The following is a 16,859-nucleotide window of genomic DNA, read 5'->3' as shown; positions in this document are numbered from 1 at the left end:
GGTTGGACCCCATTTCTAGACGAGGGTTAAAATGAGGGAATCAATATTTAAAATAAACATAAATAAATAAACATATTTAAGAGGGGGTGAAAAGTGGGGAAGGTCAGTAGGGAGAGATGGGAAGGTAGTAGCAGAGGGGAAGAGAGGAGGTAAGAAGGGAGGAGGGGTGCAACAAACAGCATGCTTGGATTCAAAATTGATTAGCAGTTTTTCCCAACACTGGTCCTCAAGTCAAACTGACCTGTATGTTTGCAATTCAGCAAAACCCTGTTAATCAGCCATCAATTAAAATCATGCGTTCTGAATTGGGGAAATACCAATTCTCAAGTGTACCTTGAGGAGTAGTGTTGAAAAACACTGGATTAGATGCTGGCATTTCAACTATTAGAATTCGACCAAAAAACAACATTGATTCAATGACATCTTTTCAACATCAGTTATTTGGCTAGAATTGGATGATTGTCTGATGGTTTATCAACCATCAGTCATCGACCTTAACCCTTGTGTTTACAAATGGGGTCCAACCAACCCCACACACGTAAAACTTGTATCATTTGCCACAGTCCTCGCACGCACAAGGGTTATCCATAAATTCAACTTTTGTGATCATAATTCAACAGTGAAGTAACATCTTTTGCAAACAAACCAACAGCGAAGTGGCTATGTGTTTGGGACATCCCACTCATGTAAATAGTGGGAGTGGACCACTTCACTCCTTGTAGTAAGTTGTAGATGTTTTTGTGTCAATATATCACACACAGTCAGTGATGTTTTTTATGGACAAGTAAGAAAATGTACAGAAAGGAACCCACTATCCTCCACAGGGATTAATTTAAAACGTGATTATCCCTCGCTCAATAATAAAATGCTGTCATCCAGAGCTCCAATGAGGAGGAGAAGACAGGAAGGGGTGTGGCAAAACAACACACATTGATTCAACATTGATCAGACATTGGCATTTCATTCATTAGATTTCAACCACAAAACAACATTGATTCAATGACACATTTTCAACATTGGTTACTTGGCTAGAATTGGATGGTTGTTTGATGGTTAATTCACCATCAGTTGTCGACCTCAACCAAAAATCAACCATTCTGACTATAATTCAGTGTTGAATTACCATCATGTGGTATCTGGGTAGGCATGTTTTCAACATGTAGACTTATAGCATTAACTTTTGTCTCTGACAGTTTTAAATACAGAGTAAATATTTGACTGATTTCCCCCCAAAACAAACACAACTATTTCTAGTTATAAAAAGCAACTAGTTTATTTGTAGTTTTATTTTTCCATTAGTGTGCACACAAAAACAAAAACGAACTCTATCCTCACACAGAGAAATATTCCATTCATGAAGTAATGTTCATTGCATTCATGAAATCAGCTCAAATGTTTATGATTGAAACTCCAGCAAAATGTCTCACCTTCAAAACCGTGAGGAAACAGTAAGAACAGAATTAGAGCCCAATGTAACTTTCACTTCTGTTCATCTTTGCTTCCATTATGGTTTTAAAATTAACACGGTTCTCATTTCCATTGTTGTGTAACACCGTGGTCACTGCTTTTATTCTCTTTATCAAACTCTATATCTGAGAGTAACATTGAGCAGGAGGAAATAAGTGAATGTTTAAATTTAAAACCAACCTAAAATCAGCTGTGATGCCATTCTGGAAGTGAGATTGTGGTTGCAGGAACATGTGGGTCTGGGAGGATCCAGCTGGTGAATAACTACTCAAAATGAAAGATGCCAGTTCTTTAAATATGTTGCAGTTAGTTTTTCCATGTGGTTTCTCAGCTCTCATGGTGTTTTCATTTTAATTCTCCTGGTTGTTGTTTCCAGGAAACTGATTAACTTTCTTTCGTTTTTCATTATGCTTTACTGTCTTCATTCAGGAAATAGATGAACAGGTTCAGAGCTACACGAATAAATACATCAGAATGGATAAATCTTCCATGTGCAGACTGGTTGAGGGGACGTTTCGCTTTTCAAGTGAGCCGGAGGGAGTGGTCAGACCTAAGGTGTGCATATCTTCATGTTCATGAATTATGAGCGTCATTAACATTGGATTGCGCTCCCAAGTGCAAAAATACTAAAGCATCAAGTTGTGTGCAGGAATTTTGGGGAACTAGACGATCTTGGACTATTTTAACTTTATCTTTTTCAATATTTCTGCAGGTCTTTTTTTTTTGTCTTGTAACTTTTGGTTACAACAGCAAGGCTAAATTTTCCTGTCTTTTTGCAGGAGCTGGAATTTACACTAGCTGAGATACAGTTAATAGGCTTTTTCGAAGTTGTCTTTGACGACCAGCCTCCATTTGAATGGTCTCTAATGAAGAGCACGGATGAGGTCGTTTGGTCTGCTGTCATCAGATCAGGTACCAGTGCTTTTAACTGGAGAAATACACACTTTAACATTGAAAGGAATCTTACAGGACAGTGGTTTATGACTTGTGCTTAGGAGAATGTTTGCACTGAAGAGGCACTTTGTGTGTTTTGTATTGAGCCATCCTGAATTTGACTTATTCTGTTAAATACATTTGTATATTTTTCAGTAGATTTATTTTAAAGACATATTCATGTCGTATTCATGCCCCTGTTAAAAATACAGACAGAGCATGTAACTATATTCTTTATTTTTAAGTAACTTAAAAATATGGAGTTGATTGCCAGAACTTCTCTGATACTAGTTTACTTGTTTTATTTTATTTCGAACAGACAAAAGTAAAATCAAGAAAGAAGAAAAAAAATGATAAAAGTTAAAACAAATTATCATGCCCAAGTGACATGCAATACTATCTGTTCGAAAAGGAGCAGGTAGAAGATACAAGATCTTAGAAGTTCATACTCATCAACTTCTAATCAATTAAATGTCGACATTTGTGTCTTTAACCAGAAAGACACAAATTATTTCCACCTTACATGATATTTAAATCTCACATTCTCATCTTCAGATGTACAATTATTTAAACACTTTTTTATATCATCAAAATTCCCATGAAATGGCTATTTGTCCTTTTTCCATTTGTCCATTGTTGCTCAAGCAATTTTCTCAACATACAATTTAAAAAACACAAAGTTACAAAAATACATTTTATCAGGTTCTACTTGTATGCCTTCTTTTTAATCTACATGACATTTTACATCTGACCAATGATTTCATCCCTCTCAAAAATGTCTTAAATTTCTACTTTTTATTCATATTTTATTGAGGCCAAAAGGATTACCAATCATTCAGTGAAGTTAAACTGTCCACAGGGATTTTATGCTGGTTTGTAGTTTGATTTTTGTTAGAACATGAACGATGTCAGTCATTTTCTTTTTTTTTTTTTTTCTACAGATGACTGGTGGGCTGCATTAAAAGAAAACCAAGGGAAAAGAGCCATATGTATGTTTTTTTTTTTTTTTTAGCTTTTAGTTAGACAGATTTTCTATCATATTTTTCAGGTTTTCCAGTGTCACTAACATTGTAATCATTTCTGTCCCACAGGTGAAGGTGAGAGTGTTCTTACGGTGTTCATCTTTTGGTCACTCACTGGACAAAAGCTGGATTTAGTTACTAAACAAAACTTTTCTGGTTAATTTGAGTCATTTTTCCAGTTGAAGCGAAAAATGAGACAAAGATCCATCGGGGTCAGGACCTGTCAGAGTTAGATCTCCTGCAGGTCGCCGAGAACTTTGGGTCAGAGTGGAGGCAGGCAGCCATCTACTTAGGCCTACTGAGCAAAGACCTGGATGACATCCTGGAGACAGAGAAGGATGTGACCATGCAGAAGCATAAGATGCTGGTAAAGTGGAAGAACGGAAGGGGGCAAGGAGAAGCTACTGCGTCTGCCCTGTTGGAAAGTTTGAAAAAGATGAAGAACTTGTCCACGAACGTTCGCGACACTCTGCAAGGTACGGACTAAAGATTTCATCCATTCTTAAGTTGTCTAAAGATTTCAAAGTTATACTTTAAACTTTGGCTTCTTTATTATTAGTGTTGAGGTGTACTAAAAAGAGGCCAAAAGTTACAGGCCTCTTTTCAAAACACTGAAAAGAGGCCTGTAACTTTCGCGGCTCCCAACAGGTACAGAGAAAGTGCAGCATGGAGTAGCATAGCCAAATAATTAAATGTTTTTTTTTTCTTTTCTGTTGTGTCTGCTTTTAGATTTATTGAAAGCAGATGATGAGTCCATGGACGAATAAGCTTCTACATAAAAAATGGATTCAACAAACTGCAGCAAGGATCTCAGGAGTTTGATGAAGTGTCATTGACAGGAGGACCAAACTTCGCCTCTCTTTTGTTTTTATTTTCTACACACCAAACAATAACTTTTGTGTTTACATTTAAAATGTGCCAAAATCCGTATCCCATTACATGTTCATGAAGGTTTCATTTGTGAACAATGGCAGGTCAGTGGCAAGTGAGGTGTGTGAATGTGTGTGTACCATTTTAGGTAAAATCCTGTGGAATATTTTATAAAACTGCATTAAAACAGATTCATATTATGCCATTAATTACTCATCATGTGAGTGACTCAGTGGAAAGATGAAGACAACTGGGTGAGTCTGGCTGTGTGAATTGGTTTGTGTGGTCAGTAACTGAAAAAGTGCTATGTAGAAATTTTATCTACTTACCATTTACGTTCACCATGTTCTTTATATATCGTTTTATCTGTTACAATTCATTTTACTTGTGATGCAATTTTATACGCCTATTAACGGCATGTAAATAAAATAAAAGCAGCTATTTTTTTATTGCGTACCAGACAAGAGTAAATATGTTGTATTTGTAAAATAAACCTGTCTGATGTATTCATTTGGTCACAGTCTAAAAGCAACATTCGTCTTAAATGATCTCCAAATCAATGTAGAGTTCTGAAAAAAAAAAGTTATTAGTTTTGTGAATCAGCATTGTTGTTTTGCTAATTTAAAAAAATCTTGTGATATGAAGCCTGTACTTATTAGGCACTTATTTTGACTGCCGAAGCACTGGCACTAGAACTGAAAATCTGATGCTAAGTTTGCATGGAGTTTGCTGCATGGCCAGCATAAATAATCACTCTTTACATCATTAAGTGCACCAAACACTAAAACAGGAGAGAATGGCTGCAAAAGACGTATATTAAAACTGTTATTTGTAAGCAAATCGATTTCATAAAGTATTTTCCTGCCCATCCATTGAGCAGTCTGCTAAGTAAGCCTGAAGAAGAATCCTGAAATTTGGTCTTTTTCAGATTTAAGATTCATTTGGAAAATGATTATCCTTCAAAGAAAATGAAAAGCTTATAAAAGTCACAGGGAACTGATAATATGAATTGGATTTTTATTGTTAACTGTACACTACTTGGTAACACTGTTAAGTAAAAAACCAATTGTCAGTTGAGCTGAGCATTTAAAGCATTATTTGAATTGATTAGGAATCTTATTTGAACTAAAGTTGAGAGCTCACTCGAGCAAAGGGGTTTTATGATATTAATGTGATACATTAAAGTTGCAGTAGGTAATTTTTATAAAAATGATTTTTATTAGTATTTATTTTCAAAAACAAAGCCTAGCCGTGTGATCCATCGGAGAAGGAGGATGGAGGTCCCAGGTTCAGGTGCTGTATCAGACTTCCAGAGGAGGAGGTTAATAATTTTTGCTTAATTTCTACTCTTTTTGGCAAAGTCTCGACCCTCCCACAGTTTTCCTGAGACACTCAGGAAGAGCATGGCAGATGTCATGGTCGGCCAACCGGGTGACCATTAGTTCCTCACTTCGCTAAACCACACAAAAAAAAAAGAAGAAGAAGAAAAAAAGCTGTTACACCAGCGACCCGCCAGAACCGCGCACACGGTAAAAAGCTCAGGCGGGCTTCACTCGACCCGTCCGAGAACTACGGGAAGGCTAAAATATTATTATTATTATTATTTTTATTTTTATTATTATTTTTATTTTATCTAGCTTCACTTCATAGTCACATTTAGCCAAGTATACTTGCTGCAGCGAGGTCCTTCTCCATTTAGCTTACAGAAGGAGCGCAAAGCCGGCAAACAAAAGTAAACTGACCAATAAGGTTTAGAGACGTTGGGCGTGCCCACTCCAAAAAAGTTATATATATATTTATATATATAACTTTTTTTCCCACTTAAAGGGTAATTTAAAGGTATGCACAGTATGTACAGCTTCAGGTGCTACTGGTCCTGTCAGTAAAACATGAGACAGCTAAAATGTTAAAAAAAAAAATCAAGCTCCACTGCCTCCTGCCTGTGGTTCTACAGGCCATAATTTGATTGTTTTTTGTAAGAAATAATAAAAACACAATTCTTGACTTACTGGCCAGAGCACCAACATGTTTTACCAGCCCCCTTGTATAGCTCTCCATAGGTAATATCACTGGTGGTTTAGTAAATGATTTACACCCAAATAAAACATGAACATTTCCATACCAAATTATTTGGTTTCAGATTCATGATGATGACCAATGTTTGAATCCCATGAGACAGAAGAAGAACAAACCTCACTACAAGACTTACACAGCTGTAAATCTCCACAAAACCTATTTTTTTTTCTTTTTATTTATTGAAAATTATTTTTACTATTCCATGGATCCTCCTCACAAAACAAAACACACAATTTCCTTTTTGCTGCAAGAACACACAGCTGTTTTTTTTTCGTTATCATTATCTTTACTGTCATTTCAGTTTGATCCATTCAGCCAGTTTTAATATTTGTCACTATAAAAACAGTGAGTTCATGTATTCCTGCTTTCCCACATTGTTTACATTCCTCATTGTTGGTTTGTTGAATATCTTGTCGCCTCATGCTGCCATTGCTCTGTGGTCCAGTATGTTTTGATTTTCCCCCAAAACTGTGATAGTTTTTGCTGTTTTCATTCTTACTTCCTATTTGTGGTCTGTAGCAAATGATGTGGTCTAGTTTTGTACTCAGAAATGTTTTTTTTTCATGCACTTCTCTGTTCTTGTGGAGCATGAAAAGGCCGAATTTAGCATGTGACTGCCCAATAAAATATGGTTACTTGATGGACTGTATTTAAATTAACAATCTATTTTATCATCTCAACAGCAATATATATATATATATATATATATAATTAAAATGTTATTCATGACTTGATAAAGTAGACAGTAATATTTCCACCAACACCAGATTTGCTTGGATGCCTTTCCCCCTTAATTAGACAAAATTGTCATTTGCAAACTGCAGTTTGTTTTTACTCAGGTTGTCTTTTTCTGACAGTAAAACTGAATCAATTGAAACTTTAAAGGGTGCAAAACAACAAAAACTAAAAAACTAAAGTAGGAAAATAATTTTTCACGTAGACATAAATATGTTAAAAGGAACCTGAGAAATGTGAGTCCGGAAAAAGTATGCCATTCAACAAACATGGGAACTTTATTTGAAATACACATCAGCTTTCTAGATATTTTCAGAAAATACTGCTTTACTTTCAGATCAAATAAATTATTAAGTTAATACAAATAAATAATAAATAAATAAATAAAATCGAATACTGGAATACATTCCAAGACTTTAACCAGGCCAATATGACCATTACTACTCTTAGTGACAGACTGGCGGACCCTTGGCTCTTACAAAGAGAAAGAGGGTCCGCACGGATAGCTTATGCCTGAGCAGCTTCGTTTGGCGGTAAGCACCACACGTTCAGTAGCTTGTGACAACAGTGTTACGGGTTTGGCGCAGTAAATCATATGGAAGGAAGATGGGATCGACGCCGATGCTGATGAAGCTTCGGCTCGTCTACTTCCTGTGGTCCCCTGAGGAGATGTAGCCCACGGCTCGGTTGATGGTGATGGCGCGAACGTGGAAGCCTCTCATCATCTTACACATCTTCTGTCGGTTCTTGAAGGAGTCGCTTTCCCACCGACCGGGTGCGTCCTAAATACAAGGACGGACAGAAGAATGACGATCGTGCTAACAACAGAAATTCCCTTTTGAAATAATTACAAGAAAACACTAATTCCTGTAAGGATTTAGACGAAAAACAAAACTTAACAAAAAAGTAAATACACAGTGGTGTTGAATGGGGAACAAACACAAAAGGACTAGAAAAAAAATACCTCAAAAGAGTTGTGCTCTCCTGTTTCCACCAAGGAGCAGTTCTGTGCAAACCAAGAAAAAGATTTTATCATGCAACTTCCATTTTCCAAATTTCCCTACAGATTCCTTCAGCATCACATGTTTGTCGCATGGCTGCATGTCCTGCAGCTCTTACTGACCTTCCTCAGGTCCTGAATGACTCCCAGAGTCGGACCCAGAAGTGTTTTTTCCTTCTCAGGTTTGTGGAGTGGGGACTGGAGGTACGTGTCAATCGCGGTCTGGTAGTAGGCCAAATCCCTCATGATGTTCATCACACACTCATTCTGTCAGGACAAGAATAATAAAAGAAAACAGGACTTGTGGTTTATTTTATTGTGTCCAAAAATCAACCTTTTAGAAGCGACTCGCAGCAACAACGTACCTCACTGAAGGACGAATTGGTCAGCATGGCACAGCTGGAGTTCTGAGGGGAAAGTACAAGTTTCTAACATGAGTTTTTGTTGTTGCTGTTGTGGAGTTTATTTCTGGTCAACACAGACACCACAGTTCAATAAATGAAACTGTAAACAACGCTGAAAACAGCTTCATGTGTCTGTTTTTATTTTAATGCAAGACATTTGGTAGAAACTGATTCCGAAACTTATTTATCCAGTCTCTCAATGCTGAACGGTATTAAGTAACAAAGAATTACTGTATTTCTTTGTTAGTTGTTTTATTATTTGACCTAATAATAAACACATTGTCATTTCGAATGAAATTGATGCAACTACCTATAAGCTGTTAAAATATTAAATCTTTTTCTCCATAACAAAAAAAAACACACAAAAAACAGTATTTAACACTTAAGTAATTCAGCATGATACAAATATAAAGCAGCTTTGATTTGACTGATAAAAATAGCATCTAAGCACACAACTGTCATGTTGAAGTTCTGTTTCTGTGGCCACAGAAATAGCTGTGGCGAGCCGGATTTGGCCCACGAACCTTCAGTTTGACGCATGTGACACAAATTCTTTCTCAATACCTTATAAGTGTATTTTAAAGTTATTTTTATGTAATTAGCGAGCTGATTACTGATCATCTAAACAGGACTCCAAAGCGTTTGACTCTACAATGTTCCACACATTCATGCACAAACAGACAGCTGCTCTGGGGACACGACCAGAGCAGCTGCAGGCAAAGACGACAAATAGAAACAACAACAACAACAACAACGTCTTAATTATTTACCTGAGCCGAAGCGGGAGTGCAGGCCCACACCGTTTCGCTGCTCCTCATTGGCATCTCACTGGATTTGATCAAGCTGAAACACAAATCTTCCTGCAATACAAAAATGTACATTTATTTTATTTCATAAAAAAAAAAAATCGTGATGGGGATAGTTGAATAATAAGTTAAAAAAAAAAAGTTTACTCACGCTTTTGAGAACATCCGTGACACTCCGCAGAAGGCTCCTGAAGAGACTTGCGCACTGTGCGCTGTTTGCGCTCGGCGGCGGCAGCGGCAGCGGCAGCCCCGTGGATGTGCGCCAGTTGAGCAGCATCAGCATCAGCATCAGCGCGGCGCAGCTGGAAAAGCCTGCAGGAGAATCCCAGACATCAACACCCGCGGTAGCATCACGTTTTGGGCAACCAAACAACCGAAACGGAACAGTAAAAAAATAAATAAATGAATAAAAATTTTAAAATGCGCATTTGATCGCTTGGATGTCACTGACTTACTTAAATGAACGTGTCTCATTTTTTCGGACCAGACAGAAAGAGAGAGAGATATCTGTGATGGAACTTGGTAAAACAGCAACACTGAGCTGCACGCTTTCATCTCTAGGTTTTATACAAACAAGCGGGGAATTCCCGCACAAGCAAGACGTAATGTAATTTCCGCATGATTTCTCCTTGAAGGATTATTCTGTAGGACGGGATTATTCTGTAGTGGGTGAAAGAAAGACACTTAACGGCCTGAATTCAAAGCGAAGGAGCAGCAACCAATCACCAGGGAGAGACGGGGCTTCCAATTAAGAGCTACAGTAAGTCGGTGCTGTAACCATTACGCGATCTGCGGTGCAGAGTGATATTTGGAAATTCTGCCTGTTCGGTCACATCAGCGCTATTAATGGAGCGATAAACAGCGATTAATAATTAATCATGCCAGGAAGACCGCTGTGTGGGGTAGCGAGGGTGAAGTGAATCACATGTGACATCAAACAGCATCATTTCACGACTCAAGAGCCAGCTGGAGGTCAGCGGGCCTGTCGGCGTGGGCCCCTGAAACGACGGAGGGATTGTCATCATTTTCGGCTCATTCTAGGAGGGCGGCGACAGGACTGCGTTTCCCACAAGACTTTCAGAAACAAAAGTCGATGAGCAAACCAAATGCATGTAGATTAAAAAAAAAAAAAGTAGGCAGCTCAGAGGTCACCGTACAAATATATAGTTTGGATCAAAGAACACAACTCGATTTATTTGATAAATAAATAAATAAATAAATGTATTCATATAAATAAAGACAATTGATTGTCTCCACTCAGTCCATTGAGCAGAGACAATCAAAATTTTAAAACAATCTTTGAAAAATAAGCATAAACAAAACTCTATCTATCTATCTATCTATCTATCTATCTATCTATCTATCTATCTATCTATCTATCTATCTAGTCCAGTATTATTTTTCGTGTCTTCAGAAGTTTCTCAAAATGCACAGTAACTTTCTAGTAAGAGAGAAAAAAAATTCTGGTGATCGAACAGAGAATCCCAAACCATCCCACAACACAACTTGCTGCAAAATGAAAATGTTGCATAAACCATCTAAACGTGGAGCAGCTCGTCCAGGAGGGAAACCCAGCCTCGTTCTCCTGACCTCGTTCTGGGGAACTCCAAGGCTTTCCCAGGCTGCAAGACGCCTCTCAAGTGTTGTTCACAAATCTGTGTTAGTGAACACTTTTCCTTCGCAGAGAAAATCCATCCCACCTAGGTGTGGTATATCAAGATGCTGATAAGAGTGGACCGCGTGATTACTGGACAGACGTGCATTAGGTTAGTCACGATAAAAGGAAACTCTGAATTCTGCAGTTTTGCTTTTATTTTATTTTGGGTGGTGGGGAGTTTGGGAGGGTAAGAAACCCTGTCAGTATTTGGTGTTTGCACCATTTGCCTCATGCGGTACAACATCTTCGCATATTATCAAGTTGTTGATTGTGGCCTGTGGGATATTGGTCCACTCGTCTCCATTGACTTCGGGACGTTGCTGGATGTTGGTAGGAAGTCTCACACGCCAACCCAGAGCATCCCAAATATGAACAGGGATCAGCTTCCAGTAGCTTTGTGTGCAGATCCTGGCAACATGAGGTTGTACAACATCATGAGGTGAAGGTCAAACCAATGGGGTCTCAGGATTTCATTACAGTATCTTGGTGCATTCAAAATGCCGTCAGAAAAATACACCTGTGTTCGTTGTTGATAACATGTCACTGTCCATCCACCGCCACGGGTCACTCCATTTAGAACATCAACATCACCCACACAACGCCACACACACCGTCTGCCATCTGCCCTGAACAGTGAAAAGTAGGATCCCTCCGTGTAGAGGACACCTCTCCAATGTGCCAGACACAATCAAACGTGAACATTTCCCCAATCAAATCGCAGACAAGACTCCAATGAGGACGGCAAAAACTCAAATGAGCTTCCCCAAGACTGTTTCTGACATTTTGTAAAGGGATTGTCTGGTTTTGCAAACCGATTCTCAAAGCCGACGTCCGGGTGGCTGTCCTCAGACGACCTTTCAGGCGATCAGGTGGAGGTGCGATTACACGTGGTCTGTGCGTGGCAACTGGGGTCTCCCTCAAAACCTGCAACATCTGTGGCGTGCTCTGTGTGATCAAGCTGCAGATTTCAGAGTGGCCTCATTGTGGCGCTAATCCTGCTGTCCAGTCAGTATCCTGATACGCCACACCTGTGAGGTGCGATGGATTATCTCAGCGAGGGGGCAAAGCGTTCACTAACTCGGACTTAGGCTGATTTGTGAGCGATCCACACAAACGCACACACACCTCATGCAGTGTTTGAAGGGAAATGCATTTCTTTGAAACTAGTTTTCTGCGTGTGGCTGCAGGAGTTTCCTGCTCTTTGTACACATTGACCACAGGGCTGTCAAACGCTGAAACCCACGGTCGCTGTATGAGTTACACCATGTGTTCAGGTGTACGACCCACCAGGAAGAAGCAGTTTTACCTGAAAAAAAAGGAAAGAAAAAAAATGACAAAATTTTTTTATTCATCACAAAACATTCAAGTCATCTAGATTTATCTCAGTATGGTCTGGTGTCTCACCACAAGTGAACTTTATGTTCTACTTATTAAGCTCATCAGTGGTCATTTGGTTGAGAGAAAAATTCCTGATAATGATTTTAAAAGGGGTTGTCCAAATTAATTTGCAGTCACCTTGAGAAGAAGAAGAAGAAGAAGAAGAAAAAAACAGCTTGCCTCAATACATGACACAGTGAAGTAAGATGAAAAAAAAAAGGCAGCAGCTGAGTCACAGTAAGTAACATCACACTTCTTAGAAAGAGGAAGCTGAACGTTCTGCTCGGCTGACGGGGCGACGAACTGCACAGACCAACACATACAAAACCAAGTTTATTCTTTATTTTACATTTCTGTACATAAACATTTCTTTCCCTCAAATAAAGCATCTGAATACAGCAGGATGAAAATGATATTTAACACACTTATTCATTTGAAATGACTCATGTCAGAAAGATTCAACATTCACAAAATGCTGATAGAGCAATTCAGAGTGAACGTATTACCAGTCTACAACTCCACTACAAAGCAGGCATGTTTCCTTTACACTCTTTTTAGCACCTTCGGACAAACGTTTCTCAGTTGAAAACTACCATTTGTGCAGAATAAAAACGCTTCAACTTTTTGAGTCCAACTTAAAAATGTTCTGAAGAAAAATTCGTTTTCAGTTTTCTTGTCATACAGTGTTTTTCCTTTTTTTTTTCTTTTTATGACTGACTTTCTACTAAAGTTTGAACTATTATTTGATTTTTTCCACACTTTATTTTTATTATTTTTTTTTTTTTGCATCTGAACAGGTATAATTTAGTGGCAAATGTAGAAAGTCGAAAAGAAACAGTAGCAAAGCAAGGCCGACTACTGCACAGGAAGCTGGGGGACAGAATCTATGATGACACACAGTTTTCCTCTTCTCCCAGGAAGTAGGACGCGCTGCTCCATCCTTCGGCGCCGGGAGAAGCAGTTAAAAGACAGTGTTTTTTTTTCTTTTCTTCTTTTTTTTCTTCTTCTGTGCTGTTGCTACCAGTGAAGTCAGTGAGTTGGTAGAAGGGTAGACGGCAGGGAAGTGTGGCGGGGGAGGAAGGAGCGAAAATACTTGGGGCAGGCGGGGAGGTTTTGGATAGACACAGGGTGCAGAGGAAGTGATCCAGGGAGGAAAGGTTTCATCTCGGCAGAAGGGAAACAGACGGGAGCGGGGACAGTGGAAGGACGGCCGTCTTATTTGGAAAGGGTTCTCTCAGCCAAATGTTTCTGCTGGCTCTCGGCATGCCTGGGAAGAAGAAAGCAGAAGTAAAAGATTTTTTAGGAAAATTTACTTTTATTTATTTATTTATTTTGTTGTTGTTGTTGTTGTTGTTGAAAAACATCAAAAAAAATGGCAAAAGATACAACAAGCTGAACTTTTATAAATGAATGAACAAAATAATGGACTATTTATCTTATACCTTTAGACACTGTCACTAAACACAGTGCGACATCGGGATACAACTCCATAAAAATAACAGAAAACAAAAACTAATGCATAAAAATAAAATTCATGTTCTCAAAGGATTGCTGAAAAAATGGTAATAAACAAATTTAGCTTGACGTCAGAGCGACACTGTGCTAAAAATGTATGTATGTCACTTGCTATGTAAGTATTTATTTCTTTAAACTAATTCAAACTTACAAACTTTTATCAGTCGACTGCTCCAAATATGGATAAGGACCAAAATTAATGGAAAAGACAATAAAAATAACATCAAACCACAATTAGAAAAGTAGATGAGTGAAGAAGGTTTAGACAAAAATAACGAAGGGCTGAATTTATGCCTTCACTTAACATCTGTTGAAATTTAGCTCAGTTAGATGAACTAAAACCGAACTAAAAGATGAATTAGAGAAAAGTGCAGAGAAAAGTGATGGGGAAATCAATATCCTGAAGGTGAAATGCGGGCCGAAACCAACCACCTAAAAAATGGTCCGACAGGAAGGAAACGACCTTGGATTGGATGATGAAAAACATTTTGTTTCAATTCAGTTTCGTGTTTAAAAGTAACCTCTGTCTAAAGTCGTCAGTTTCTTAAGATAATGTGAGACTTTTATGAAAATGAAAGCAACAAAAATATGACCAAAGCATTAAACTGGTCAATGTTCTCGATTGAGATATTGTTTGATGACATAAACAAACAAACAAACAAAAAACAAATGTGGAAAGATTGAAAAAAGTTTTTTTCTTTTTACTGGTTTGTGTTTTCCATGACAGGATACCAACCGAGATGAGAACACTGGTGAGATCAGATGCAAAAGTGTTTGGGAATATTTTTTAACCTGAAACCAGACCTAACTGGATCAATCACGACCTTCACCAACAGATGATGTTTAATCTGCTTTAACTGGGAAACATCTTTGTCATAAAATAAAATAAAAACAAAAAAACAAAACCACAGAATGTGGGAACTGGATTTTGCTTTGATGAAATATAATCCTGCTCCACTGGTAAAGATGACGGCGTACATTCAGGGGAACTCCACAGAGTTAACAAGTCAGAGTTAATTAAGTTATCAAGTGGGAAATGTTGTAATTAGCCTGTAAATATTATATAACAGTTTTTTTCTTTTTAACCAATGATGACGAATCGATCAAGAAAATTACTGCACAAACTGGCAATGAGTCATTTGTTTTAATTGCGCCCCAGGAGGGATTTTGACCTGTTTAAGGTCACTCCGCCGCATCTCAACTCTCTAAGGTTCTGACTTTGAATAGGCCACGTCAAAACCTTAATTAGTTTTGTATTTTTGAAAGCCATTCAGATGCGATTCTACTGATGAGCTTTTGATTTTTATCCTGCTGCATAACCCAGGTACGGCTGAGCTCCAGGTTTCAAACTGATACCTGGACATCCACTTAAGTGACTCCTTAATTTAAAAGGCCAGACAGTAATCAGACATGTATGTGAGTGGCAAAACTTATAGAAAAAAGTGGATTTTTACAGTTTATCAGTAAAAAGTCCCATTTAATGTGTCGTCACCTGGTGAGGTCCTCAATGTCAACCAGCATGGCGTCCTGCTCCATGTGTAGCTCATCCCGAATCAGTAGCAACTGTACAAGCTCCTCATTCAGACCTGCAGTGATATGCATGGAGACACACACATTCGTCAAAAGCAGTAGTTTTGAAGTGTATGACTTAGAAATAGTCACAAATCCTTTTAAGCAGTAATAAATGTGGATGTAATGGTGATACAGGACAGCAGCAAAGGACTAGAAAGTTACATTAAACATTTTTTAAGAGGTAAATTTATTCACTCATTATTTTATAATTACACATAAGTTTATCAACTTAAATTGGAGATTTTTTTTTAGCTTAGGTTTCCTAACGGTAAAGCTTTTCTGCAGTAGCTTCATAACATGTTAAATACATTTCTATAAAGACAAATCTGTCCAGGGTGAATTAAGGCCGATACGGGAGGAGAACAGTTTTGTACATAGTCTCAGTTTCCAAGGATACTTTTCCTTCGACGACATGCCTGTTTGCCTCCGTGCTTGATGGGGTTTCTTCTAGTTTTGCTATAGTACAACAACATTCACATTTCTGAGAAAGAATAACTAATCATTGACTAAAAAGATGACGCTAGCAAAGTTTTCAAAGCAATGAAAAAAAAACAAACAAAAAAAAACCCAGTGAATATACCAGAAGTAGCTAAATGTCAGTTAGGTCCCAGAATGGTACATATGGATGTACATAGCAATACTTTAAGACCTGAAATGTATTTTTATGGTATTTTTTAATTACTTTTAAGAGTCTGCAGGAACCCTGGGACATTTACCTTACTTTGAGCAATGTTTTTAAAAACAAAAACAGCTCGTCTAAAGCTGACACATCAGCGGCATGCGCTCCTCGTTGCATCACATGTCTTGGCTGCTTTCCCCAGAAAAAAAAAAAAACAATAAAAGGTTGAAGAGGTCTAAAAAGGGGAAAGTTGCTTTTGTAGAACTTTCTTTTTTGTGTGATTTGGGACTTGTGGGGATTTTTGAAAGGGTTTAACGTTAAAATGCGAGATTATTCATCTATGGATACCAGGATCAATGAGGTATACAGAGCGGTAACAGAAAGCGCTCAGGGGAAGCTGCTGACTGGTACTGTACAGCTCCGAAGTGACTAATATATAGTGGAGTACTTTCATATCTACCGAGGAGGGGCCAGGGGTCACTGTGCTGGTATTTCCCCCATTTGTCTTCTTGCTCATTTCTGCCAGTGAAAGCAGAGGTCAGTGTGTGTGTGTTCACTCACTTTCAATCTGGGAATGCAGGTCGTTGACTATAACCTGAAGCTGCCCCAGTGTCATGTCTCTCAAGTCGGTGGGTTTCAGACTTCTTTTCATTAGACACTCGCTGATATGAGGCATGTGTGGAAGCTGATGGAAGGAAAGAAAAAAAACATTCATTAGGGTTTTTTGGTTTCTCTCGAAACAATATTTTGTTTAAACCAGCTTAATTATTGCAAATATAAAGTTAATGAAATGAAAAACTAAAAAC

At 38.2% G+C, this 16,859-nt stretch overlaps 3 protein-coding genes across 4 annotated transcripts in view; 1 reads left to right on the top strand and 2 right to left on the bottom strand.

Annotated features, from left to right (window-relative positions):
* Positions 1-1,721: 1,721 nt before the first annotated feature.
* Positions 1,722-4,785, top strand: LOC107837976 (uncharacterized). Its single transcript, XM_016678953.1, has 6 exons — positions 1,722-2,022; positions 2,247-2,379; positions 3,342-3,389; positions 3,492-3,497; positions 3,602-3,898; positions 4,152-4,785. Exons 1-6 carry the CDS (start codon positions 1,942-1,944, stop codon positions 4,187-4,189), a joined length of 603 nt encoding a protein of 200 aa, XP_016534439.1. The 5' UTR covers positions 1,722-1,941; the 3' UTR covers positions 4,190-4,785.
* Positions 4,786-7,434: 2,649 nt separating this feature from the next.
* Positions 7,435-12,575, bottom strand: il12a (interleukin 12a). The gene is made up of 6 exons (XM_007566736.2): positions 9,465-12,575; positions 9,278-9,367; positions 8,469-8,510; positions 8,227-8,370; positions 8,068-8,109; positions 7,435-7,885 (listed from the first exon to the last, which is right to left on the bottom strand). Exons 1-6 carry the CDS (start codon positions 9,600-9,602, stop codon positions 7,748-7,750), a joined length of 594 nt encoding a protein of 197 aa, XP_007566798.1. The 5' UTR covers positions 9,603-12,575; the 3' UTR covers positions 7,435-7,747.
* Positions 12,576-13,106: 531 nt separating this feature from the next.
* Positions 13,107-16,859, bottom strand: part of LOC103148079 (schwannomin-interacting protein 1) — a 25,923-nt gene continuing 22,170 nt past the window's right edge. For both annotated transcript variants that reach the window (XM_007566704.2, XM_007566703.2), the window contains exons 5-7: positions 16,615-16,738; positions 15,355-15,448; positions 13,107-13,614 (exon numbers count right to left, since the gene is read on the bottom strand). In XM_007566704.2, coding sequence (XP_007566766.1) covers positions 13,563-13,614; positions 15,355-15,448; positions 16,615-16,738 — 270 coding nt within the window. In that variant the 3' untranslated portion in view covers positions 13,107-13,562. The remainder of the gene's footprint in view (positions 13,615-15,354; positions 15,449-16,614; positions 16,739-16,859) is intronic.

The sequence above is a fragment of the Poecilia formosa genome, unplaced genomic scaffold (assembly GCF_000485575.1).
Source record: "Poecilia formosa unplaced genomic scaffold, Poecilia_formosa-5.1.2 Scaffold197, whole genome shotgun sequence".
NCBI classification, from domain to species: domain Eukaryota; kingdom Metazoa; phylum Chordata; class Actinopteri; order Cyprinodontiformes; family Poeciliidae; genus Poecilia; species Poecilia formosa.
This window is presented reverse-complemented; position numbering and strand designations above follow the sequence as displayed.